Source organism: Morchella importuna, assembly GCF_003444635.1.
Source record: "Morchella importuna strain M04M26 chromosome Unknown Morimp01GS002, whole genome shotgun sequence".
NCBI lineage: Eukaryota > Fungi > Ascomycota > Pezizomycetes > Pezizales > Morchellaceae > Morchella > Morchella importuna.
Window position 1 is genome coordinate 1,786,137 of NW_025763399.1, and position 26,845 is coordinate 1,812,981.

At 44.6% G+C, this 26,845-nt stretch overlaps 4 protein-coding genes across 4 annotated transcripts; 2 read left to right on the forward strand and 2 right to left on the reverse strand.

Moving 5' to 3' along the window:
* Nucleotides 1-793: 793 nt before the first annotated feature.
* Nucleotides 794-2,030, reverse strand: LAJ45_01321 (uncharacterized protein; the record flags this gene model as incomplete). Its single annotated transcript, XM_046110916.1, has 6 exons — nucleotides 794-847; nucleotides 918-1,473; nucleotides 1,543-1,618; nucleotides 1,687-1,772; nucleotides 1,931-1,936; nucleotides 2,023-2,030. 6 exons carry the CDS (start codon nucleotides 2,028-2,030, stop codon nucleotides 794-796), a joined length of 786 nt encoding a protein of 261 aa, XP_045976094.1.
* Nucleotides 2,031-8,521: 6,491 nt separating this feature from the next.
* On the forward strand, nucleotides 8,522-14,227 carry LAJ45_01322 (uncharacterized protein; the record flags this gene model as incomplete). Its single annotated transcript, XM_046110917.1, has 9 exons — nucleotides 8,522-8,684; nucleotides 8,821-9,144; nucleotides 9,252-9,424; nucleotides 9,479-9,731; nucleotides 9,829-9,854; nucleotides 9,914-10,138; nucleotides 10,191-12,208; nucleotides 12,267-13,590; nucleotides 13,661-14,227. The coding sequence occupies 9 exons, from the start codon at nucleotides 8,522-8,524 to the stop codon at nucleotides 14,225-14,227; spliced, it is 5,073 nt and encodes a 1,690-aa protein (XP_045976095.1).
* Nucleotides 14,228-15,286: 1,059 nt separating this feature from the next.
* On the reverse strand, nucleotides 15,287-16,066 carry LAJ45_01323 (uncharacterized protein; the record flags this gene model as incomplete). Its single annotated transcript, XM_046110918.1, has 5 exons — nucleotides 15,287-15,360; nucleotides 15,420-15,531; nucleotides 15,587-15,838; nucleotides 15,896-15,964; nucleotides 16,025-16,066. The coding sequence occupies 5 exons, from the start codon at nucleotides 16,064-16,066 to the stop codon at nucleotides 15,287-15,289; spliced, it is 549 nt and encodes a 182-aa protein (XP_045976096.1).
* A 4,554-nt stretch (nucleotides 16,067-20,620) lies between these two features.
* Nucleotides 20,621-22,127, forward strand: LAJ45_01324 (uncharacterized protein; the record flags this gene model as incomplete). Its single annotated transcript, XM_046110919.1, has 7 exons — nucleotides 20,621-20,730; nucleotides 20,812-20,843; nucleotides 20,904-20,917; nucleotides 21,009-21,325; nucleotides 21,425-21,549; nucleotides 21,632-21,878; nucleotides 22,043-22,127. 7 exons carry the CDS (start codon nucleotides 20,621-20,623, stop codon nucleotides 22,125-22,127), a joined length of 930 nt encoding a protein of 309 aa, XP_045976097.1.
* Nucleotides 22,128-26,845: the final 4,718 nt, after the last annotated feature.

A 26,845-nucleotide genomic window follows, 5' to 3' on the forward strand; every position in this document is an offset into this window, starting at 1 on the left:
ACTTTGAAGTATAGCTATTGCATAACTATATAGGCTGTGAGAGACATAAGTGTATATGGGAGTTTCTAGAGCTCCAAAGATCTTTCCTGTAGGTTATCAAGTTAGTGGTCGCATTTTCGGAGTGGTAGGTCTAGAAAATACTCTTTTCCAATACAAACTTTGGTGCGTAGTTATTTTTGTCACCCTGCAATACAATTATATCTACAATTGCAATAACTCTAGAGCTAGAGATACGTATTCTAAGTATAGATCATTTTACGGACTCCCACTACCATCGCAACGTTCTCTGGCCATGCATGGATACCATTGGATTTTACGCCCTTTTGTTAGCAAATGGCAAGCTTTGTCAGTTTTACAACTGATACTTATTGCAGCAATGGTGTCCTAACCCATATTTTCACTGTGGTGAGAAGGGAATCTCGAAAAACGAAGGTAAAAGAGCATCAGAGTATATTAGGGGAAAATTTTACTCTTTGGAGACGTTCGAAATTCAAACTAAGCAGCTTGTTTCAAGACCACTTCACAGGATGCAACAGATTTCCTACAGTATTTCACGCACAAGACATTGAGGCAACAGGAAAGCGGACGAAAAACTTTACAATTGCCCCCAAAACCCAAAATCACATTCTGAACGCCTAAGATTCCGTATTTTTTTGAATTCCGGTCACTCCTAAAAAAAGACAAAGAGAGACAAACAAAAAAGGATGCCCCCAGAGTAATGAGCGCCAAACTTTTTTGATTTTTTTGATATTGCCCGACCCAGATATTTCCCCTCGTAGAATCAAGAAAACATTTAGGCGGCAATGGCGTGGGCACGACGACGGTCCCTCTCCTCGGCGATGGTGAGCTGTCAAACAGAGACTTGTTAGTTTACACGTTTCCGCCAGCTCAGCAGATTTACACAGGACAATGCCTACCTTAACACCCTTACCCTTGGGCAGGGATACCCATGACTTGTCCTGTCCGATGATGAAGACATTGCTAAGACGGGTAGCGAAGGTGTTGTCAATAGCGTCCTTGATGTGGACGATATCGAAACCACCATCGTGGCGCTCACGGTGGGTGATGACACCAACACGACCCATGTTGCGACCACCAGTGACCATGGCGATAGTTCCAGTGTCGAAGCGGATGAAGTCGGTGATCTTTCCGGTCTCAATGTCGATCTTGACGGTGTCGTTGACCTTGACGGCGGGATCGGGGTAACGGATGGTGCGGGCATCGTGGGTGACGAGGTATGGAATACCCTTGGCGCCGAGCTGGACACGCTTGACCTTGCAGAGCTTGTAGCTGGCCTCGGTCTCCGAGATGCGGTGGATGGTGAAGCGTCCCTTGGTGTCGTAGATGAGGCGGAAGTTCTCGCCGGTCTTCTCGATGGTGATGACGTCCATGAATCCAGCTGGGTAGGTGGGGTCAGTGCGGACCTTTCCGTCGACCTTGATCAGGCGCTGCATGACGATGGCCTTGACCTCCCTATGAGTCCACGTTTCCCAAGGTTAATCATCTCAACTCACCATAGATGAAAGGAGGGGGGTTAGGTACCTAGCGTTCAATGCATACTTGAGTCTGTTACGGATAAAGACAACAAGCGGCAAGCAGTCTCTCAGCTTGTGAGGACCTGGTGAACAAGACCCATCAGTAAATGATAGGTCCGGAGACTACTTCAACGAGTGAAGCGAAACATACCAGGGGAAGGCCTAGGAGCGTATTTTCCCGAAAGTTTGTCGAGAAGCCAGTGCGAAGGAGCGGCAAGGCGCTTGGTGTGCTTCTTTCTGTAAACCACAAACACAAGCGCAGGTTAGCCCACCAATCAATCTCCACAATCCCGTTCCTATTTTCCACTCGGGGGAGATCGAGAAACTCAAGCAAGCCAAGAATTCTCAAATCTCGAAGCGTGATAAGACGGGGGCAATGGAAGGGTGTATCTTACGGTCCACTAAAAGTTTCATCACCATGTCAGCCAAAATTCTTTCTCCAACTTTCTCGCTAAAAAAAATAGAATTGCGAGGGGAGGAATCATACCGTCCCATGTTTGCTGATTATAGACTTAGTTTTAGGGGGAAAATACGAAAGTGTTGTCGTCGGCGGTGGTTTTCGTCAGTCGTGAAGTCGAGGCTCGCGAGAGTTTTCGTGTGGTGTGGTGAATTTTGGCTCGTGGGGAGTGGTGCCAAGAAGTAAACCTTAGTAAGAAGGCCGTCACAATAATTGTGTGCTTCAGGGTTACAAACCCTGCCTCTAACTACTACAACTTATTCATGGGAGGTCACTCGGGGTAACTACGCGAGGACAATAGCCTTGTCGCTTACAATTGATTCCAATCATTGGCTCTCTTTTTGAGCTATGCTGTAGGTACACGCACGCAACGCTACACCAGTACGCCCCATACCAATACCCATTAATTAACAACAGTGCAAGTAATAATAAATACCTCGATTTCTTAAGGTTGGACACCGCACCTATTGCATAGTTCATGAAATTAGCTTTGATACGATCCTGAAATAGCTATATATAGGAACGCTCCCAGAGGACAAAATCTTCATGTTGTAACCACAATATCCTGCTGTAGTGCAAAATTTATCTCGGAACAGCTGCTGTAATTCTTCAATGCCCAGCAGGCATCATGAACCGATTACCCGCCATGCATATCGTTACACCTTTGAAGTTAGGGGAGGCAGTCGATGTGCACCGATGGTACGTGTTAGACGAGCACACTATACAGTTGAGACGTTCCATTGGAGCAAGATTCTCGTATTTCGAACCCTGCTGTGACCCAAACTGACAACCGATATGGCAGAATAAAACAGAGCTATGTATACATGTATATAGTTGTTGAAAGGCCGGGAGTCGAGCTGTATTCTGTGTAGATGCCCTAGCATTATACTTTGATACTCTAGTGCTAGTTTCTGTGCAACTAAAACATTGAGGAGAAGAGTTGCGATATGGTACGTTATATAACTCTGAAGAATGTTAGACGAAAGTAAAATATATAACGCATGATAAATATTCAACAGTGGTTTCTGGATAAACTTCAAAACCAGCTGCAGGTCTAGACCAACTCCACAAGATGGTGTCATAAGTCATTGTGGAATTTGCCAAGCCATCCAAAATGCGAGGTCTTGGCTGGAGTTTCAGGAATAGATACTCTCACAAAAATCCCGATCATAGTGACTACTGACCATATATAGAAGATACGATGTGCCGAAAGCTCGCAGTGGTCATATTCTGGTCATGATTGCCACTTATCAGATGCTGACGTATGCGCAGAGATCGTACCTAGAATCATACTCACGGCGTCTAAATAAGGCTAGTACTAGTTATAACGGCAGTCGCGTTGGGTAGAGCAGACTGTTTAAGGTTTACCAACGATTCTCATTATACAGGGCTTTATATCAATCCTCTCAAAATTAGTGGTGGCGGCTGAAGAGCTGTTGAAAGTGATTATCCTTGGTGTGCATGATACATATATACGTTTACGCTCACAACAATGAATTTTATCCAAGAGCCATCTACAGGGTGTTACCCAGTAAGAAAAAAGCCGATCACCTCTCCCTTATATATCTGCTAGACTAATAAACGCAACTCGATATGCCGGATTCCCAAGATTCTACGGAATGATTTGCAGTAGGAAGAGTAATATTCCCAGAGGATCTCGTACGTACGGCACAGCAAGGATCCTGATGCATTGGGTTTCGGCATTAAGAACTTCATCGACATGGACTTAAGAACAATCGCAATACCTTGTTTACAATTAACAGGATGCAACAGGAGCCAGATATAAATTAACTACCAGCTGCAGCTGAAGGATGTGCTGAAGAGTGTGCGGTCACATGTGCATAGAAATGTTCCTAAATTTCGGTGGAGCGGGTCGAAACATTTGGGACGGGTTCGACCAATTTGTTGGTATTTTGGTTAAGCATGCATATATTTTAGCGTAACTTATAAGGGTTTGAATCATCATCGCCTTTTAGAACAGCAGATACAGCATCTGAAGCTACGATATCGTGGCCGTACCGTAGATCATAGGCAAGATCACGGATAGATAAATTACCTAGCACATATGAGCGCCGGCTCCTAACTGGTATTCTTGCCAAAAATGATCTAATCCGAGTCTTAGCTAATTTTGCAGCTGAAATTTGTCACAGTTTCTTCCACCCGTGGCATGAGCCCAAAGCATATTAGGTCCCAAGGCCTTTTTTGTGAGTCATTTTATAGGGCTGTGGAACATCATAGCGGGCCCGTATGTGGCCCGTACACCGATAATCATTTTAAATTTCATATGGGACCGTGAACCGCTTCCAAAAAGATGTCTCGCGGAGACACCACATGAATTAAAAAGGTCAAGCTTGGCTATCGATATTTCTGGTCCCTCGGTGATTTGCTATGCCCAACACGAATACTAAATAACACCAATTATACTCCAGTGACTGCTAGAGACATGCATGCGACAATAGCGTCACGTAATTCGATACTGGTTGTCAGTAAACTATATGTATTATAACTTCAATCGGTCGTCTCTTAGAATTCGAAGCTAATACGGAATGATAACGGCCACCCTTACTAAAATCAAATCAAGATTACCGAAAAACCATGTATTCGGTATTCGCTGAGAACGCCATCTACCTAGACCGCGAGTATACACATTGGTTGTCTTACATAGGAGTAGCAATATGCAGTACAACGACGTATATATCACTTCCAACAGTGTAAAATCCGGAATATTTGGTCTCCCACATGTTACATCGTGGTAGGACGCTATGGGCAGACGGCATATAATTAAAGATCACATTGCTGCCTCATATGGGGCTTAGTACACGGATCATCCGGAACAACTCTAAAAATGACAAAAAATGGTTAGTTGAGGGGTAGCTGAGCGAAATGGCTCTATGATCAGCACAGGGGGTAGTTCAAAATATATATATCCTGTCTTATATGAGTGATAATATGTTGTTACGTGTATTTATGAGTTTTACTAACTGCATGAACATCACTGGGGGTGACCTGGTTCCCGCGGTATCCTTGTAGATACCTGGAAGATAAATGTAGGGACATACATACAAACCTTTTCCGAAATCCATATTCGGGACTAATATATACTAATATCCTCTGAGTAGGCTATGTCAGATGGTATGGTCTGGACTCTAGAGCTACTGTCAAGATTTGCTTACCTACATATAGTACCCACAGCAGAATCCTCATGTGCCTTGTACTCGTATTTCACTGACGTTTGTGGACGCGACTGATATTGCATGCCATACAAAAATACGCCAAGCTCATGATTTTGGGTGTATGCAATAATGGCCCAGTTCAAAAACGTCAGAGAAATACGAGTACATAATGTGCATACGCATACCTAGAGTACCTATTGAATAGAAGCTGCCTATTATATAATCTCGAATGGCATGGTATGTGCACGTGTCCGTGTCCGTGTCTGTGTATGTGTGTGTATATTTCTAGAACGAGTGATTCCTCATGTCTAACCAAACACAAATGCATGCATGGGGCGTCTCTTTCAATTCCCGAAGTCTAGGAGAGGCTTCTTAAATTATAATTATGAGACGAAAGTATTTTCATTTTTTGCCACGGCTCCGTAATACATGTACCTACATGTACGTATAGGTATCCCATCAACCGTAGCAACCGAGTTGAGGACCCGATTGGGTCCCACTTGAAATAAAGTGACCTTTCTTAAATTCACAGCAACACCAGCTTCGTGAGTACTATATTAGGAGCTCTTATTGGGATCGGTTGATAAACTTTCCCGCTTCTTTGTTATTAGTGAACAGGGCTGGATTATATCGTTTTTGTGTTTTTATCTAGGTTAGAGTTGCAAAGTACCCAATTGGGACCTCAGGCTTCTACGGTTCATGGGATATGTATCATGTAATGATTCTTCGTGATGCTAAAGTCTACGGTTTTTCCAAGCTTGAGAACTCGAAAAAAAATCAAGAAAAAAAAAGAATGAGCGCCAGTACTCAAGACGGTTGAACATCCCTCTGAGCTGCTATTGCGTTGTCGGTATTTAAACTGTATACTCATGAAATCGGACGGTAGACGTTGTGGTGATGCCTGCTGCGGGGAGCCGGCATTTCCAATCTCGGTTCCAAGTGAGACACGGACCTTAGTTAAGACTCTGTGGCGGATGTTCCGACGTCGGATTGATCAGCGGTCGCTTATATTTGGGTTCTCCCATGCATGTATCGTGGTGTTGTTAGAGTCTTTCGCAAGTGATGGATTTCGGTGTTTAGGCATGGTGCCAATTTATTTTCAATGTGAGAAAGGACGTTTGGAGTCAAATATAAAAAGAGAATATCTTCTCCGGATGTGGCTCAACTGTAGTTCCAATGGTTTGAGAAGAAGGCACGTCCCTGCATCGATAGAAATCATAGGAGCTGTCGTGTTGGCCCTTTGTCTTATCGGGGACTCGCCCGGGGATTTCTGTGTTTTGAAGACCTTGCAATGGATAACAATAACACATTGATTTAATGTCAAGGGTGGAGGGCACAAATTTCTATCCCGAGAAGTTGGCGTTGGTCGTCATCTTTTGATATCTTGGGTCACCATAACTTTTGGTACGAGATTGCTTGGGCCTGGCTAGAGTGCATATTGATTGACTGACCTGCAACGATAGAGCAACCAATTTACCTGTTCATTTCTCAAGTTGAAATGTCAAGAAGCGACATCAGAGTCGGTATCTGTTTCTCAGACGAGGGCTTCCCCATACGACGTGACAAACACCAAAGTTGGACCCCTGTCTAGCCCACGCCCCCTTTTGAACAAACGGCCCCCTTTTCGGGGTGTGAATCCATCCCTTCACTCGCGGAAGACCGGGTTTCCAACATTTTCGCTCTTTTCCATCGGTTCATGTGCGAGTGGCTTCTCCGGTGCCCATAGCATGATACATAAAGTACATACATGTACTTTAGGCGTGGGTAGGCAAAACCGTTTTTCTCTCAGCCATCATTTTCAGTAAACTGATGGGAGTTCCAGGAGTTTGTTCCTCTCGGGAAACTGCATGTTTTCAAGGGGGAAGTTTTAGTTTGTGCTCACTCGTGCGCGGCGGTCACGCTCAGAGAGAAGATAACCAGGTGGATACCGGTAGCCCACATTTACAAACTGCCGTAGCCCGTACCTTTCTCCCTCAATGTCCGCTGCACTAGGGAACTGTAGGTACGACGAGATCTGGTGTCGTTGTTATACAACATATTCAATCTGAACACGACTTGCAGCTTGCAGCAGTCAAACTCCGGGGGGCTTTATTAGGTAGGTACACATGTAGGTACTCTACCTATCTGAAGAAGAACCATAGGCTTTGGGTTGTATCCCCTTTCCTAAAGTATTCTGATAATTTGGATGACAAGTGACAATGAGGAAAGGTGCAGGCACAAGGGTGTCCCATTGTAGTAAGAGCTCAGCCGTGTTTGTGTGTGTTAATGGGGGAGGTGCGATTGTTGTCCATTTCAGGACAGCGGTAGGTGCCGGTTTGTACGCGCAGCAGCTTCTGTGCAACTGTGAGGTACTCCCAAATCCATACCTTCATCCATCCCCAGCCTTCTTTTCCACCCACCAGACCTTCTGGGACCCTCTGTGGACCTCAAGGTGTTTTTCTGTTTTTATCACCTATCGACCCATCCCATAATCTCATTCCATCCCCACCCCCAATCCTGTGGACCCTAAAATTTCCCACTCTCCCCTCACCGCTACTGTTGTATGTGTGTAGGTGTGTACCTGTTACTGTTGCGCGTGTGCCTCGTTCCCCATTCTCCCCTGTCGGGTCGTCTTCTTTTTCCGGTTCGTCTAGAGGGAAAAAGAAATCAGGCAACTTCCGATCCTACAATTGGAGGAAGCGAGCACTTGTGGCTTGCATACGGTATAGGTACCTAGACAGTAGTTCAGATACCACACAAACGAGATACCTAGCTCCCCTCCTCCCAAGAATACTCTACATACAATCCGAGAACCAGGGACTGGGCCAGAATTAGTGGGAAAAAGAACAGTAGCAAGAGAACAAGACCGGAGAAAAACTATCTACATATCTCTCCAAAGAAGAAAAGGGTGGCCCTCAGCCAGAAGCGTGGGATTGCGTCTATCTCCTTTCTAGCTAGATTGCTCTGGAGGGAGATTGTGAGAGTACCAGACGAGAGAGACACAGTTGGGGCCTTCTCAATCTTCTAGACTTTTTTGCTACCACTCTTCAGGGTCTCACGCAGCTGTTAGTTATTCTTAGCCGCCTTGCTCTCCTTCCTCTATCCCATCCCTCCCCTCTTGTCTTTTTCTTTTTTCCTCAACCTGCTATACCAACATCCTAATTCACCTCCCCTAACTCCGCTCATACGCAAGTCGACTCTTTTCGGGGGCTCTCAACGCTCTATGCTCCCTTCGTCTCTCGTTCTACCCCTTGCAAGCAGCAATCAGCCGAAATAACCATCAGCCATTTTGAATTTCAAGGAGAAAAATCTCTACGACACATCTAAAAAATTGCTTCAAAACCACATTCATTTGATCTTTACTTAGCGCGAGGACTATGGTCGGGTCTCCAGCGTCCCCAACTCCCTCTTCGCCTTCGCAGTCTCGACCGATGAGCGCCATTCTACGACCCGCGCGAAGCTCTAGTCGCATGAGCATCAGCAGCAGGCCTGGCGGAAGTAGGGCTTCTGATGAGGATGGCAGGACATCCGTCAAAGTTGGTACGTACATGGAACTTTATTAAACCATGGTTTCGATTGTTGCCCCAATTGTTTGGCTGCTTTCGCGGGAAACATTTCCCACCATGCCGTGTCATACAAACCATGAGGACTCAATAAAACTGACGGCTTCACACAGCTGTGCGCGTGCGACCACCACTCCGATCATCCGATCCCGGCTTCGAATTGATCCCTCAGCGGTTCCAGAAGGGAATGGTACATGTTACGAGCCCCACGAGTTTGGCTGTAGACAGTCCGCAGGGCAGAAAAATATTTGTTTTCGACAGGGTTTTTGGGCAGGATGTGAACCAAGACGGTGTTTGGGAATACTTGGAAGAAAGTGTACACGCGTTTATTCAAGGGTATAATGTTTCTGTCCTGGCCTATGGCCAGTCAGGTGCGGGAAAATCATACACTATGGGAACTTCTGGCCCTGATGAGCAGAGTGACCATAAAGTTATGGGTGAGTTTTAAACATTCAGGAAAGATTTTTTTTTGGGGGGGGCCGTGGTTTAGGGGGTGGTTTTCTCTTGTAGATGTGGAGTTGTCTGACATGGCTGTTTCACTCAGGGGTAATTCCAAGAGCTGCTGAGGCTCTTTTCGAAAAGCTTGGGACTAGCGCACCAAACCCGCGGGACTCGAGATCTGGATTGAGAGCGCCGGCAAGATACTCATCGCCGGTTTCCGCAATGCACAAACCGACCATCGAAAAAGGATGGACTATGAAAGCTAGTTATGTAGAGGTTTGTTCTCTTTGAACACTAATTACACAATCAATCGATATCTAATTAATTTAGATATATAACGAACAACTACGGGATTTATTGCTTCCAGAGGGAACTAGGCCGGAGGAAAGGGTTCCTATCACAATTCGCGAGGACACCAAAGGCAGAATACTTCTCACGGGTCTTCACCAAGTCACAATTAATACCGTAGAAGATTTGCTTGGCGCATTGAACTTCGGTTCCTCTATCCGTCAAACCGACGCTACAGCTATCAACGCGAAATCTTCACGCTCACATGCCGTATTTAGCTTGAACCTAGTTCAGCGTAAAGCTAAAGGGGCTGCAGCCAATGGTGCTACGACTCCAACAAGAGAACACGAGAAGCGATTTTCAGTACCACTTGACATGATGAACCAAACCAGTCAAGATGGCTATGTTACTGTGGACAGTAAGATGCATTTCGTGGATTTGGCAGGTAGTGAAAGGCTGAAAAACACACTTGCACAGGGTGAGAGGGCTAAGGAAGGGATTTCGATCAATGCTGGTCTGGCTAGTTTGGGAAAAGTCATATCCCAACTGTCCTCACGTCAAGCTGGGTCTCATGTCTCATATCGGGATTCTAAACTTACTCGTCTCTTGCAAGACTCACTGGGTGGTAATGCGATCACCTACATGATTGCATGTGTTACACCCGCCGAGTTCCATTTAAGTGAAACCCTTAACACAGTTCAGGTATGTTCTAATATATTTCTGTCTTATATGATACATGCCTAACACATCCCAGTATGCTCAACGTGCTCGCGCAATTCAAAGTAAGCCTAGAATTCAACAAATTTCGGATGATGGGGACATGAAAGCACTTGTCGAACGTCTTCGAGCCGAAATTGCATTTTTGCGGGAACAAGTCAAGAGCTCTTCTGAATCAAATGATAGAACGCCATCAAAAGCTGGCCAAGCCCGATCGGAAAGGTCAAATGGAAAGGAAATGGAGCTTCAAAATCAACTTCTTGATCTGCAGGAAAATTATGGCCTCTTAAGTCAACGACACGCAAGACTCATCTCGGAGATCACTAGGGCTCGTGACTGCCAGGATGCTGCCAATAACGCAGAATACACAGATAGTGCGGAGGAGAGACTAGCAAGATCAAATTCATTCGCTGAGGCTGTTGAGCAAGTTGTTCTTGAATATGAGAAAACAATTCAGAGTCTTGAAAGCTCGCTTACCAGTACCCGATCTTCAATGGCCACTTCCGAAAGTTTGCTGCTCGAGAGGGAAACTAAGCTTGCATATATCGAGACTGTCAACCAGCAATTGCAAGCCCGTATTCAGAAGCTGATGGATCGAGAATCAGCTACAGAAAACTACCTCCGCGACTTAGAGGGCAAGTTGGATGGGCATACATCCGGCGAGGAGAAGAATGCTTCTATCATTGCTGATTTACGCAAGGAGATTGCCAGGGCCAGAGAAAACGAGGTTGGCTGCGAAGATTATATCTCAACGCTAGAAGAACGACTGGCCGAGGCAGATCAGGATTTAGAGTTGATGCGGAGGGAAATCGATCGCCTTGAGCATGTGATTGAACGTCAGCGCAGTCTTGGAAAACTTGATCACCTTTTACATGAGCTGGATTCTCTTAACGCACAAGGAAAGAAGGATAATGTGAAAGGGGAGATCAACGGGGGTGGCGGAAATGTGGTGGAGCAGGTGATAGAGATCAATGGAAAGCGTTTTAGCGACCCTACATCCAAGGTCGAATCGGTGCCAGAGGTTGATGAGACATTCTTGGATACCCCTGAAGGCTCCTCAGAAAATGGAAGACGATCACCTCTATCTGACGTATCTGAAGCTAAGTCTGAGCGATCTTACCACCACGGGATCCCCCAAATTACTCTTGGGGAACACACTCACATTGAATACCCGCCCCAAAGCCCAGCCCAGTCTCAGTTTGTTGCGGATAAACTAGAATCAGTGCAACAAGAGCTCTTTGACCTGAAAGTCGAACATGAAGCGACAATTAATGAGTATGACCAGATGTCTGCAAATTACGAGGCTGCTCTGCGTGATCTCGCATCAATTCAGGACCAACTTGACGAAATCCGCCACTCCAAGTCTGGCCCTTCTCGGGAGACATCACCACCTCCATCTCCCAACCAGAGACCTACTTCTTTTTTAGTGGACGCGAGGGTGAACGATTTGAAAGTGGATGGAGAGGGACATTCCTCATCCTCGCGCTCTCTATCATCGGAGTTGTCCTTGGCTGGGGATTCGCAAATCTTGTCGGAGACTACATATGATGAATGTCCACGATCCCGGGTCAGAGATGATCCGGAAGTACATAGTAGGGAGAGCCGAGCGAGGGAGGAAGCTTTGCTCCGGGAGTTAGAGAGTGTCAGGCAGGAGATGCAGGAGACTTTGTTAGCTCAGGAGGAGGAACATAATCGCCTTCATATACAGCTTCGACAGTCTTTGGATCAAGTGGCTGAGTTGAGACAAAAAGAAAGACAGAGTGGTGTTATCTCACCTTCGACCAGTCCGTTCATCCGCCGGAAGTCGAGCCAGACTCTTGCTGTTCTTGACCGCGCCAACCGATCTTTTACCAATCTTCGCAAGATCGCAACTGAACACTTTGAGGATCAACCACAAGTCTTAGAGAATTTTGAGTTCAATCTAGATGCGGCACTACGCGAGCTTCAAAATCGCTCAGATCGTATTTGTGATTTGGAGGATGATATCAAAGGCTTAAAGAAAGAGATGGAGGCTAAATCTGCGATTATCACTGGCCTTGCCCGCGAGAGATCAAGGTACATCACTCATTTCCCATATCCGTATTTTAAAATTTTATGATTCTAACTAGATTAGTATCCAATCTTCACCTATGGATATATCTGTTGTGGCCGTTATGGAACGCCGGATCGAAGAGGGCGAGGCAGAGTTAGCAAAAACTCTTGAGATTCTTACAACGCGTGAGGAAGAGCTTTCGCGAGCCAAGACAGCATTGGAAACACGAGCAGGCGAATCCACAGGAGATGCTGCATATTTCCTGCAGGAGTTGACTAAGGAGCGCACTTTGACCGCTGAGCAGGCACAGAAGATTGCAGAGCTCCAGAATGAAATGGATAGTCTTCGGGCGAGCAATGATGCCCAGGTTGACTCCCTCAAGGAATCCAGGAACGCTCTTTCGTCTACTATAACCATGCTCGAAGGGGAGCTAGCAAGATCTATAAAGAAGATTGATCAAGAAAAATCTTTGAAGGAAGCCGTCGAGGAAGAAAAGACTTATCACCAAGAAAGAGTTGAATCCCTTCAAAAGACTGTTGCTGAGAACAGAGCTACCATAGATCTTCAATTGGCTCGCGTTGCTGAGTTGGAGCGAGCCCACGCAAATACCAAGCTGCAGATTGATTCCCACGACGGTTCGAGCAGTCCCGGACTCAGGGAACAGCAAGAATTGGCTGCAACACTGCAATCAACCATTGCTCATAACAGGGAAACCATCGAGCTTCAGCAAGCCCGTCTTAATACTCTTGAGGCTTCGTATCGTGATGCTCTGGATCAACTAGAGACTCTGCGCGTGAAAGAAGCTCGGGTTACTGCAGCTCTTAAGGTGGCTGAAGCCCGCGTATCTAACTCTGGAGAATTTACTGGCGACAACAATGCCAGACACGATGAGCTTCTAGAGTCTGTTCGGAAAGAACTAGAAGAAAGTAAGGGAACGATTAAAGAACACGTTGCAAATCTTACGATACTACAGGCATCATATGCTGAGGCCAACACCCGTATTGAAACGCTCGAGAAGGATTTGTCAATTGCTACACAAGAATCAGCTGAGCGTAATGCAGCTATCCAAGCACTTGAAGCGGAGGTCGCACAGAGCCAGGAGACTATTAAACGACACCTTGAGACCATCGCAGAGCTTCAGGAACTACGAAGTTTGTCAGAGAAGCAGATCGAGCAACTCACTGAGAAAGAGGCCAAGCACGCCAAATTTGTAGAGGATCTCGAACAGCAACTCACAGTTACCTTCGACAACAACGCGGAGACGGCCAAGAATCTGGCTGAAATGACTGCGGAGTATGAGAAGTTGCAACAAGAGAGAAAAACACTTATCGAAGAGTCTACAGCTAAGAACACCGAGTCTCAGACTCTTATTGAGAGCCTCAGCAACGAGGTTTCGAGTCTTCAGGTATGTAATATTTTGTTGGAACTTCTTCCTTTCGTTTTATTTATACGAGATATTGATCTGTAATTTCTAGACAAAACTCGCGGAAGTTCAAATGGAGCTCCAAGGCCTTGGAGTTACCCGCGCTCAGCGTTCTAATTCAACTTCCTCGAATAGCAACCTCAGAAAGAGTACATCTACGACTTCACTCCCGTCACCACCCCCTGCTATTCCTTTACCCCCTCTTCCCAGCAACGCAGCTCCTCCTCCCTCTGGTGCGCAAAGCCCAACTACGGCATCTAGACGCCCCAGTAAGGATTACGCCATATCCCATATGGAAGACCAGGAGGCTCGTATCAAGACGCTGGAGAAACAATTACAGGCCGAGAAGGCCTTAACCTCTACTCTAGAAGAGGCACTGACAGATTGCGAAAAGACAATGAAACGTCTGACAACCGACCGCGACAGTCTCCAGGTAAAGGCATCGCAAGTTCAGCAAGAGTTAGAGCGTACAAAGAACGAGTCTCAGACGAGCAGGTACTCCATGCAAGCTGTCGAGGAAGAACGCCTTGCCAGACAGAAGGCAGAACAGGCTCGAGAACAGCTCGAACAGAGAATGCAGGCCTTATCGAAGAAGAAGCGTTCGTTCGCCTGTTTTTAAACCAACCCGGCCCGCGTTTGTCAATATTTGCTCTTCATTTCCGGAGTTTATTCATTTCATTAAAAAAGATATCCATTTCCCTTCTATTCGTGTTTTATATCCCTCGTCTTTCCCCATATCTCTTGGTCAATTATTTTTCTCGTTTAGGTTCTATTGCTTTTCGGATCATGGGTGGATGAAAGTGATTTTGATGAATGTTTCCTTTTTATCCTTTATCTGCTTGTGGCTTTTCTTTTTTGATACGATTTTTCTTTATTGTTCCGGAAAAAAAGAAGAAAAAAAAGGTGTCTGTGCCAATTCCCCGACATCCGAGGGGAAAAGGAACAGAAAAAAACAATGTCTACCAGGACGCGATGGCTACTCTAACGACATAACCATAGCTTATGCATCTACCCCATTTACAAACTACATCTCGAACGGCCCCTTCAAGGGCCTCTTACATCTTATTCTCTTCGCAAGCCTTTTGGGGGGTTTATTTTTTCTCTTCTCTTCACTTTCCTGTTCAATATTCATATTGTTTTTCTCTTTCGTTTCTATTAGCATTATGCACGGGCTAAAGGTGTTGGAATTCGGGTTTCGCTTCAGAGGGGTGTCGTGCGTTATTTGACTCGAGATGATTTTATTATCTCTTTTATGAAGAGAGCGATTCTTGCTATTATCTACTTTAAACTTGCTACTGTTGCCAGGGCCGTATCTGTTGAGGATAACCCGGTCAGCTTTGGTATATGTTACTCTTTATTTCTCCATTCTCTGGTTCAACTTGCAATTCTCCTCTTTCGAGTACAAGTATCCTCTTGTGATTCAACCGACAGGATTGGAAGTGCTGCATATACATAAGCCAGGGTTTGCCCCTCTTTTTTTTCTTTACCGCGTTATTTTAGTAGTATCTTGGGGGTCTTTGGGGGGGATGGAGGTGTTCTGTTGGCATTGGAGTATGTAGGAAGGAGGGTGGTTTTTTTTTTTTTAAAGTTACATCATGTGATTATTCAAATATCGTAATTGAGAATTGATAACGTTCTAAGATTGGGCCAGCCAGTGCAACATCTATTTTCATGCGTTTTATTTTTTGCTAGAATTACGGTCTGCCAAAAACTGCTTGATGGCCTTTGCGCTCTCGTGCGCTGTCCGAAACACTATTTCACATTAAATAAAGTCTTCCTTGAAATTAATAGAGCCGCTGCGATATACTCACAGTGTCTCTCATTCTCATCCAACCCTTTCAAAAAATCACCACCACCACCTCCGATAGCGCCCGCGGGATTATGTGCATGATCCGCGATCTCCGCAGCCCTTTTTTTAAACGTCTATCATTCCTGTTAGCTCAATCCTACGATAGATGTCCAAGCTTGGGGGTTATACCTCTGTCAATATATCCACCAACTCATCCTCCTCCAGCAAGCTTAAAATACGCTCCCCAAGAGAGTAAAAGTGTGATGCAAGAGAACGCAAATCAACGGTTGTTGGATCCGCCTTCAAGGCATTCTGGATACGGGGACCTAGAGCCGTAGGGAGGTCGAGGGACACAACATTGGTCATTGTACCGAGTCTCTGGCTTACGCCTAACATTTCACCAAGCCATAGAGGAAGCTCTACTCGTGTGCCTTGCTTAATCTGGAACCCCGCGTGAGCTCGGATTAAATGGTATGAGCTCGGGGTAGATTCACATACATCAGTATTTGAGTTTCCCTCCAGGTAACCAAGCCCAGGAATTGTGATTTCAAAGATGCATGGAACTTTCTATGTTTGGTTAGTTAACAGACATATATCGTAATGGTAGTGGAGAGTTGTTGGCCTTACCTGAGCATCAGTCAAGATCGCGTCGATGTCATAGTACGACATTGATGGCAGAGGTGGCAATATTCAGGGTCCAGGGGACGCGTTGAATTTGACAACCCAAAGTGGTTGCGAATGCCACGTTGCCAAGGGAAGAAATTACCCCACATACTGTCACGTGCTCACAAAATTTTGGGCATTTCTGTCATTGACATCTTGGAACCAACGTAGTTTTCTTTAGTGTTAGAAAGATCATCAATTCTATTTATAATAAATGACCAAACGTAAATAGACAGTATGTAAACCACGGTAAATAATCTCGCCCTTGATTGCGTAACGAAAGCCAAAGATATGAGAGACAGCAGCTGATATAACCTGTGAAGTAATTGATTATCATGATATCATGACTAAATACACTCAATTATCCAGCGCTCCTGGGTTTACTTTACTTGATTAGTCCTACCGGCCGGAAATGCTCATCTACATAGGCTTGTAATTACAGATGTGGCAGGTCCGGAACTCCACGAGCGGGCCTCTCCGGATCCTATATTGAAAACAATCCAATGTTTATCAGCTAGGCGGAAAATTCCTGCTAAACAAATCTAGAATCCCAAACTATATATAAGTAAAGAGAAACGAACTATATTTTAGACCAATTACGGTTGAAAAATAATTTGCCTAATACCTATATATTATTATCAAGGGGCAAAGAGATATATTAATTTACCATGCATTGTACGTTTGTAATTGATTTCCTTTTCGATGATTAAGTCATATCGATAAATATGATTCTAGATCGAGAAAAAAATAGCTAGCAATTATCAGATGTAGTTATATATACAGCCACTCTGCAAAAGTGTTCGTGATTCCGATTTCGGAGTGAGACATTTCTCCATATGTAACCGTGGTGGGTCATCAAGAACCCTCAAGAGAAGACTTTCCCAGTGACTAATGGTGCCCAATGAAGAATAAGATCAATGACCTATCTTCTTTTTATATATAGTCACGAACTATATTATATATTTCTCGTTGTTTTGAATCTCAACTTTAATAACATTAGTATTACGAGTGCGCCACACTGCGCACCGACATTAAAACTATATCACTAACACTTTTGCTGAGTGGCTGTATGTACATGCCTATATTTCTATGGGAAATTAGTTCTAGAAATAACATATAACCATTACCTCAAAGGATTTTACTCTTACGAAGAAAATTAGTCATAATTTTATAGAGTAAAGACATATATAGAGTACCGCGTGTATATACTCTGCAGTGGCTACTTGAGTTCTATATGATTGTGGAGTATTTCCATTCCAACTCAGCTCGCACTAGTAACAAATACTTCAAAACTTACGCAAAGTCATAAAAGAAATATCATACGTACATATAGTAATTAAAGTATGGTCGGCCGTGGGGGTTAAATTGCCCAACGCTGCAGCGGTGTGATAACTGATGCTCCCATTAATACTATTAGCATTTAGCCCTATGTGGTACCTAGGGGAAAGGAAAAAGTGCCAATCCGGGTTTGCGCAGCAAATTATAATTAGCAATGAGTGATTTTTTAATGAGCGCCTTATAACTCCCTACCCCGTCTTAATTCCCTCAATTGTTCCCCAGAAATACCAACTATAAAGCACGACGCAAAAAAACCTTACTGTGATAGCGAAAACATAAATATAAAGTGCACCAGGGTATTTAGTTACTTATTCTGCCCTAAAAGAATTCCGGGGCATTTATAAATGATTAATACATATATGTCTATACAATCTGTATGTATAAAGATACTTATGTACCCAGGGTGTCGGAAAATGATGCACATTTTGTGATATCTCAACTATGAGAAAATTAATCTTCACACAAGTCTATCGTTAGGTCAATTTAAGTATGTAGATTCCTTTCATAATAAAATAAATAAATAAAAAAAAGGCCTGTCATCGATACTTTTGGGGTTTTTACTATCATAGTGACTCCTTGCTTGGAGCATGGTTATTTCATATTCAAATAACACCAAATGAACTCTTAGGTATTGCAGAGACGTTTTACACTCGAAATTTGAATTTAGGGAGCGTGTTGTGTTGTGTTGTGTTGTGCCGAAATATAAGTATTTGGGGTAATTGGGCGTACGTTGTCAGACAAAAATGCGCACCACTTTCCAATACACTGGGTACATGTATGTACATATGCATACTAAGCTACATGCAGCCAATTATTCATTTTCAACGAACGTGAACATGCAGGGCTACACTACATGTATTTGTTAGAATAGCAGGACACTATTAAGTACATACATACATACATGTATATATGTACATGTTGTAGTTAAGGTTCATCCTGCCATAGTCGGTCCCCATATCTAATAAGTATATAATTATAACCTGCATATGTAATGTGCTTTTATAGTCTTCTGATTGGTTCATTGAGGGATGTTTTTGTTTCATTTGTGTTGGATATTAACTTAGGGTATTGTGCTGAGTGGTGTTAGAGTGTTAATAGGGTTTCTACTGGTTCTGGGAATCGATAGTGGTTCGATTTTAGCGGTTTGGTAGCTGTTAAAGGGATATACCTGTAGTTTTAACTGGAGAAATTGTCTGACTTATCCGTTGATATATGGGGATAGTATATCAGAAAAGTCACATATTGACCAGAGCAGATCTAGATATAGTGATAGACTTTGCCTGCCAGGTAAATAGAGAAATAAGCCGCAAAGCGGTTTGCCTGTATATTGGACTGATTGATATACATATAGTACCGGCCGAAGGCCGGAAACTACTTGTACATGTATATATTTAATTTTATGCGGCTTACCTACTCTATGGCATCCGACATCTATCGAGAACAAAGACAGATTGAACAAAGCTGGACCAGCTGTATATGGTGTTTAATAAGTCTCCATATGAAGAAAGGATACAACCTCGGGGTCGGGCGTATTTGGAACAAGGGTTAGGTGAGTTGGTAAGTGTTTACCGTCCATCACTAACTATCACTCGGTAGCTATTCTAGGTGGCAGAAAAGCAATATAGCAGTAGCAACTACTTAAGTTCGTGCTAAGCACAATTTTCTACCATCCGAACAGGAATCCCGGTGGTTTGACCCGGGGTTCCGGTTATCGTGCTGTTCTGGTTGCGGGGCCCGAAGGAAATAAACTTACTTCGACCGGAACTCTTTAGTGTGTAATGCTGCTAAATTAACCCTTTATTTTTTAGCTATTCGAAAGCCTTCGAAGTGGGGTCAACAATTGTGTTTCAGATTTGTTTCAGCCCTTAAATTAAATTTATATATGTATATATAACGATCCATTCTAATCAATATTAACTGCTTCACCACAAACCGATTCCGGCCTAACTGCCCACTATCTCGTCCTTCTCCAACTCCCAGGAGGTTTGATCTAGTAGGCCCTGTAACAGGTTTTGCAATTTGGTTTCTAGTATTGTACGGTTTTAAACCTACCAAACTGGCTCTGTTTTTTTTTTTTAAAAAAAAAAAATTCTTTAACTAGGACTTCAGCTTGGTGATGGGCACGGGACGGGGTGGGACGGGACTTGAGGGAGTCTCGTCTCGTCTTGTATTATTTGGACTAGGTCTTGAAAATCTCGAGACAATTGTCTAGTCTCGTCAAAGTCCCAAGACTGTTGGTCATGTGTCTTTGTTTCTGGGGAACCTCTATAATCATGATAGTTAATACAAATTAAAGGTTGATTTTCTTTTTGGAACTCGATGAAAAGTTCAACTTTTCTTGGAACCGTGGCTGGGGAGTATATTTAGGTGTGGAAATAAAGTCCAAAAAGTCTCGAGACTTTTAGACTTAGTCTTGTCTTGTCTTGTCTTGTCAACCCTCAGGTCTCGTCTTGTCTTGCTGAAAGTCTCGAGACAACTTGTCTCGTGCCCATACTACTTCAGCTGGTACATACTGCCACTTGGTGATTTAGCTACAGCTAGTTCTTTGCGATAGATATATACTTGAAAAGATATATCGATATGTACATGGTTATAGGAGTTTTATAGCATTGCCGGTTCTTAGTGTAGGCTTTATACATAAGAACGAAAATCGAAATAGATTCATATTCCCATTACCCTACCAAAGCAAAAATATTAAAACAGAACTGTAGCGCCTGCTTCTGACTTGGTGGATTGCCGAAGATATTAAATGCATCATGACATCACATTCAGCTATGTTGTATGTACCTATGTACTCGCGACCAGCAACAAGAACCCGAAAATGTACGTCCTTATCTGCAATTTCCATTGGAGTAGAAGTCAAAAATACACCAAAGACTTGCAGCTGCATATTCGGGTTCTTGTTGCTGGTCGCGAGTAGGTACTCTAATCCACAGATCGCGATATCAGCACTATCCGCATCGTGCAGTTCAAGTCCAACCGCAGTGCATACATGTATGTATGTACCGACGTACTACTGTGATTGTCGGCCAATCAGTTCGCGTATGCATATGCGGGCCAGGGTGGGGAGGAATGCGGCTATCAGAAGACGTGCCTCGGTACCGAGCTTCGTCGGGAGCGTGTACTTAAGAGCTCTTTAACCCACACCCCCCGCGCTTCCCTTAGCTTCCCCGCGAAATACGATTGACACTATCATAAACCATCGCTAGATTTATACTCAGAATGGCACCGTCACCACCTCAAAACAGATTGGCCCAGGTTGCGTCACATATAGGGACATCGAATAGCTCTTTACCAGCTATCCCCGAGGTAGCTCAGGATTCTGTTGGGAAGTGAGTATCTATCGCACTCGAGAGTCCTTGATGTTTTCGATTGGACGATCCTTGTGCAAAATGCTAAGCGTCACGTTGCAGACGATTGGCGGATAAGGTCGCTATAATAACAGGTAATGTTCTTTTTCTGGAGTAATACCGGCCCCTTGATGCACTTAATTAACTTGAATCAGGCTGTAACTCTGCTGTAAGTTAGCTTCAAGCTTCAAACACACATTATGCGAGAGTCGCGCTGCATTAAATCGGGTCCTAATCTACTGTTTTGAAATTGATGATAGCTCGGAATCGGACGCGCAACAGCAAACCAGTACGCGCGGAATGGCGTGAAAGCCCTCTATATTTGCGATTATGCATCCGACAACCTACCACAAATTGAGATGGAGCTACGACAACAATACCCAGGGGTTGAAATTCATGCGAGAGCATTTGATGCAGCGGACGAGAAGTCTGTAATAAATATTGTCAACGAAGCTCTGGAGAGTTATGGGAGGCTCGATATATTCTTTGCCAATGCTGGGATCCTAGGAAAAGGTTTGAAATTAGATACCATCTCGGCGGAACAATTTCTGGAGGTCATGAGGGTGAATACATTGAGGTAATACAACAACTCCATTTTATTATACGGCAGTGCACCCAGTATTTTCAATCAAATCTAATAGGAACTAACTTACTGATATGAAACTGGTCTCAACAGTGTTTTCTTAGCAGTAAAGTATGCCTCGAAAGCGATGCAGAAGATTAGTTCCTCGAAACCTGTTTCAGGTGGCTCGATTATAGCCACTGCATCTGTAGCTGGAATACGATCTGGAGCAGGATCAAGTACATATCTACCCCCTCCCCCTCCCCCCCCCCCCAAAAAAAAAAAAAAGCCAAACTGGTACTTACATATGCATGTTCCTAGCCGACTACTCCGCATCTAAGGCCGCAGTGATCAATATAATGCAATCATCCGCTTTTCAACTCGCTGGCACCAACGTTCGCTGCAATGCAATTTGCCCTGGTCTGATAGAAACAGGTATGACTAACGTGGTCTGGGAGGCGGCCAGGAAGAGGGGCACTGTGGGAAATATCGGCCAGATAAATCCTTTAAAGAGGGGTGGGGTAAGCGACGAGATTGCGAGGGTAGCACTGTTTTTAGGGAGTGATGAGTACGTGGCTTTTATTCTCCACCAATTTTTTTCTTGCGATCCCCCAGATAGTTATATAACAAAAATTGTGGCCTGCGATTGCTTCAACCAAATCGTGGGGTAGATTAAGAGACATCGCGCCGAGAGGTTTTTTCTGATATGCTGATTATTGGAATTGTCTATAGGAGCTCGTACGTGAACGCCCAATTCTGGGCTGTTGATGGTGGACTTAGTGGAAGTCATCCGACTATGCCTGGAAGATTTCATTAACATTGTTATAATAAGTTTACTTTACCAATTGTAGTAGGCTGTTTCTTTCTGTAGGGGATCGAGAGGCCATAGAGTATATATGACGAAGTTAAGCTAGAATGCTCCGCAAATAAGAATAAAAAAAAAGGGTTGGTATTCACGATTAGATGTAAAGTAGGCGGTGATGTGTAGTACGATGAGGTGCATGTTCCCCCGGAAGTCTGACGGGTAGCTGCGGCAACAGTGACTCGGGGGATTGACATTGGACAAGGTAATCTTATCGTAGAAATAAGATTCGGTAGCCAGGAAAGCTTGGAGTACAGTCGCAACTCGATATGCCGGATTGCCAAGATTCGAGGGGTTTCGTTCGGGATAGCAAAAAATCCGGGATAGCAAATTGATTTTGCAGTAATAAAATTAAAACCTCAGAAGATTTCGTACGGGACAGCAAGGGATCCGGCGTATTGAGATCCGGCATATCGAGTTGCAACTGTAGGTCTCCGCCTCTCATTCGACACACGGGAAGAGAGGAGGAAAGCGCAAAACATACCGACTAGGCGGCCTCATTTTCACGTTTAACCATTCGCGATGTAATAACAGGCCTGTTTCAGGTCTCCGCTGTGACACAATGTATTAGGTTGCCGAGAGCTAGGGCAAGTACCAACAGAAGAGGACTTGCAGGCGAACAATTTGCATAGTTTGTAGGTCTCCGAGTGGTATTTGAGACCGGGGTAGCGAGTACATGCAGTACCAGTGGAGGGAGAGGGATGTCTTTTAGGCACCTGACTGGTAGTAAGAGTAGAGAAGGTTAGGGTAGGTACAGTCGCAACTCGATATTCCGGATCTCAATACGCCGGATCCCTTGCTATCCCGTACGAAATCCTCTGGGGTTTTGGTTTTTTTTTACTGCAAGATCAATTTGCTATCCCGGATTTTTTGCTATCCCGTATGAAATCCTTCGAATCTTGGCGACTGTACAGATAATTGAATCATGAATGTAGGTACTCGTCTATTCATAGCGTTTGTGAACACGACCGCTATTGCATGCCATACAAAAAGGTTGTCTTGGCTATTTTTTGTGTGTATGTAATGCTAGTTGTGTTCACAAACGCTGTGAAAAAACGAGTACATTGTATGGAGGCACTGTTAAGTTCCAAGCTTGGTCAATGGAAGGAAGGAAAAGCAATGCATACCAATCCCAGCCTCCGCTATGGGCGCCGATTAAATCGAACCTACGTCCTTTCTTTCCTTTTTCCAGGTTGATTTCTTTTTTCGCTCCTCCTTAACTATTCGCAATAATGTTATGATCCGGGACTGGCACCTTGTATGCGTACCGGTATCTTATCGTTCGTTTATTTGTTATCAGGAGCTTTATTAAGATATCCAACGTGGTTGAGGAGACCCCAGTTTCGCTCGGCCTATCAACTTCTTGACTAGAGTACTTGCTTGCTGTGCTTATCGATAGACAAGCAAAACGTTGCAATGGTCATTCGTCGCCAGTGTGCAACAGCATAAAACCGAGGCGGACGTAAATATCTGGGATGAACCTGTGATAACAGGGCGTTTATGCTTGGAATAGATGACCCTGCTCGAAAAAGATCTTAACGCTTGCACAATGCACGAACCAGGGTATTGCTGGTTCGTCGTGAGAACCACGATGCAGGAGAACTTATTCACAGCCTTGAGTGGGTACGAAACGCCGTTATCAGTAGGGATGCTGTTTTGTGAGTGGTAGCAAGCAGATGGAGCTGCTGTGAAGCTGTAACGTAAGCAGATTCATGCGTAAGAAAAAAAAAACAGAAAAAACAAAAATAAGGAGAAAGCTGTGAGCAGAAGAAACATTGAGGAGGGTGAGAAATTATCCACTCATGGAAAGAAAAAAAAAGTAAGGTTATCTAAACTCTCGGAGTATTTACCGGCGCTTCTCGAGAAACTCGTTATATCTGCTTTCCTGCGGGGTGCAACAGGGTGTCCCCCACCTTCTATCTCTGCCGTTCAAGAAGTATTCTAGGTTCAGGTATTTACGCATTGGGAGCCTCCTGGTCCATGTTGAAATCGTCACAAATAAGATTTAGAATCAGTCTATATGATACACTACGGATCCCCGACTTCAAGTCACCGTTTAAAACCGCGTTCCATAGATCAAGTTACATGTACTTGACACGCTTCATCCAAAAGTAAGGGTGTTCAGCTCGGAGCCACTTACGAATCCAATAAGAATACATGTACATACATACATGTACGTTCTCCTCTGTCAAGAAAGCTTAGTACTATGGCGAGGCATAGTGGTTTAGAGGCAACACGACAGATCACTCGCCCCAAAAGCTTAAAGTGTCACACCAGATCTACCAAGAGATCAAGTACGTAAGAGACATTTTGACTCCATCAAAATGTGTAGCCTCGGCTCATTTTACGTTTGTCTGCTGGTTGATTCTAGAATTTTCTGCCTCTCCAGCTAGCCATTCAGGACCTCAATTGTTCAATATAGATAATAGTCGGTTTTAAGACTCTCCGTATTAGTAGCAGCCCCGTCCCCGGTCACCAAGGATACATCTCCTCTTAGCGCTAAAATGTAATGTTGTGTATGTACGAGTTTGTTTCGCTCTTTTTAACTACATCTTGAGGAGAGGCTATGAATTATCCTTTGGTTTCATTCTTTCGGAGTCGCCCACATGGCGAGAAAAATACTGAAGTTTGGTACCTAAGACGGTGGTTTAGAAGGCGCCATAAAGCCCATCATGCTCTTCCCTGCTCATATTTGTGCGTAAATGCGGGTTTTCACAAATCCGAGCGAGATTACCGAACCACTGGGACTACTTGCTTGCTCAGTGTCTAACTGATGACGGGATAGGGTGATATGAAGTTAGTGGGTTTCAATTCTTATGAGGATCGTCGCTGTCGCTATCAACCCCGACTCATGCAACTCGGTAAGCCGTAGTCCGTGTCGGGAATCGTTGTAGAGTTTGGCAGTGACCTTTGGGTTCATATATATGCATGGACAGGAAGTAAGGGTGGAGTGGCAGGCTTCTGGAACCTATTATCTCTCTGACGTCGGTGACTTATTTGTCCGGATGTCAATTGGCCCAGGCACCGATTAGATTGAGAAAGACCGATTGGGGTTCCCTCTTGCTCTAGTTGTCTTTTGTTGTTGATATAGGTCATGTCAACTTGGGAGAAAAAGGGTGACTCGTGACGGGGGTGGGAGGCTGTACTAGCGAGATATAGAAGATACGGCACATGTTTCCCATCGCGGAGAGGTAATGAAAGAGCAAGTGGGTTCATTAATCTAGAATAATGTTAAGTAAAATAGAGATTTTTTCCGTGAGTACGCAATGTAGATTTAACACATGCTCCCCATCGTGTGGCTTGAGGTGGAGATATATGTGCGTGTAGCAGCTAGGTCATGTAGTAGGTGGTTAGGTACACGATGTGCATGGTAAATGATCCTCCAGAGAGTTCATCGCTCTACGAACCAAACTGCTGGAAGCCGGTAGACAGAACTTTCTCAGAATCAATGTCACGGCCGTTTCGGACATAGGATAAGTCTGTCGAGGCGTGGGCACGTAGCTTTGTAAAAGAAACGAAGCTGTGCAGAAGCTGCATGCTGCACAGTAGAGTAGAGTAGATGCAAAATGTGATGGGGTGAATGGCTGAACCCGATGAGGACTAATGCACCCTGCAGGAACGCTCCGAGAATAATCCCTGCACCAGCATTATGCGGTACCTGATAGGCTAACCCTTCACTTGTGAACACAACCCCAAACGAAACGGGATGAGGATAGAGAAAAAAGGGGAGTGTTTTTGTCCAACATGTCTAAATACGCCCCAAGCGGGCACGACAGGTCGCTGCGACTAGTGCAGCATGCAGAAGCTGGTTACCGAGGGCAACAATCCTGGAAGGGGCAAAAAAAGAAGAGAAAAAAGCAAAAAAGAACTCTAAGGAAAGAAGTGAGAGGGAAAAGAAGGGAGCAAGGGACAGAATAGGGCAGCAAAGGATGAGCAGTGACCATGGTCATTAACCAACCCCACGGCGCCGTTCGCCGTTGGACCGCCTGATGAGCAGGGGGATAAAAGACCATCCCGCTTCAGGGTACATGCTACTGAGAGGTCTCGGATCCTCAGATGGGATGAAGGTAGGGTGGAGGGCCATGCGCGTCCGTTCTACTCTACTCTAGGATGGGACCGAGCCCAACTTGAGTGAAGTAGGAGGGTAGAGAAAGATGAGCTGCCCACCTGAAAGCGGTCAACCACCAAATAACTTACCCAGCTGGGTTCCGTGCCCAGGATTTCTCCTCCCCCCCAGCAGCGCCTCCTCCTCCCCACTGCTGCCCTTACACTGCTATCCCCTTCCCTTTTCTCTCATTTTTTGCCCCCTCTGTCTGCCTACCGCGTGCTGTCTTTCCTTCATGCTCCCATAGCGATATCCTCTAATCCCCTCCGTACGTCGTTCTCTGGCCAGGAACGCTTGTCACTCGAGCGTGTCCGCCTCCATCTAGACACACGGGTCTGGCTTCCAACTAACCTACAGTCTTTTCTTCCGTTTTATATCGAGTTGTCTTTTTAGACTTCGTCCATATTGCTGCTTGCTGCTGTTGCTTGCTTGCTTGCCTGTTTGTTTGCTTGCTTGCTAGTCATCCCACCAAAGGCCCTGCTTCTTCTGCAGTTAACGTTTCCGTTCGTTTATTTACCTCTGGTCACCTTCGACCTCACTTACGACCCGTCAATTGATTGTACACAAG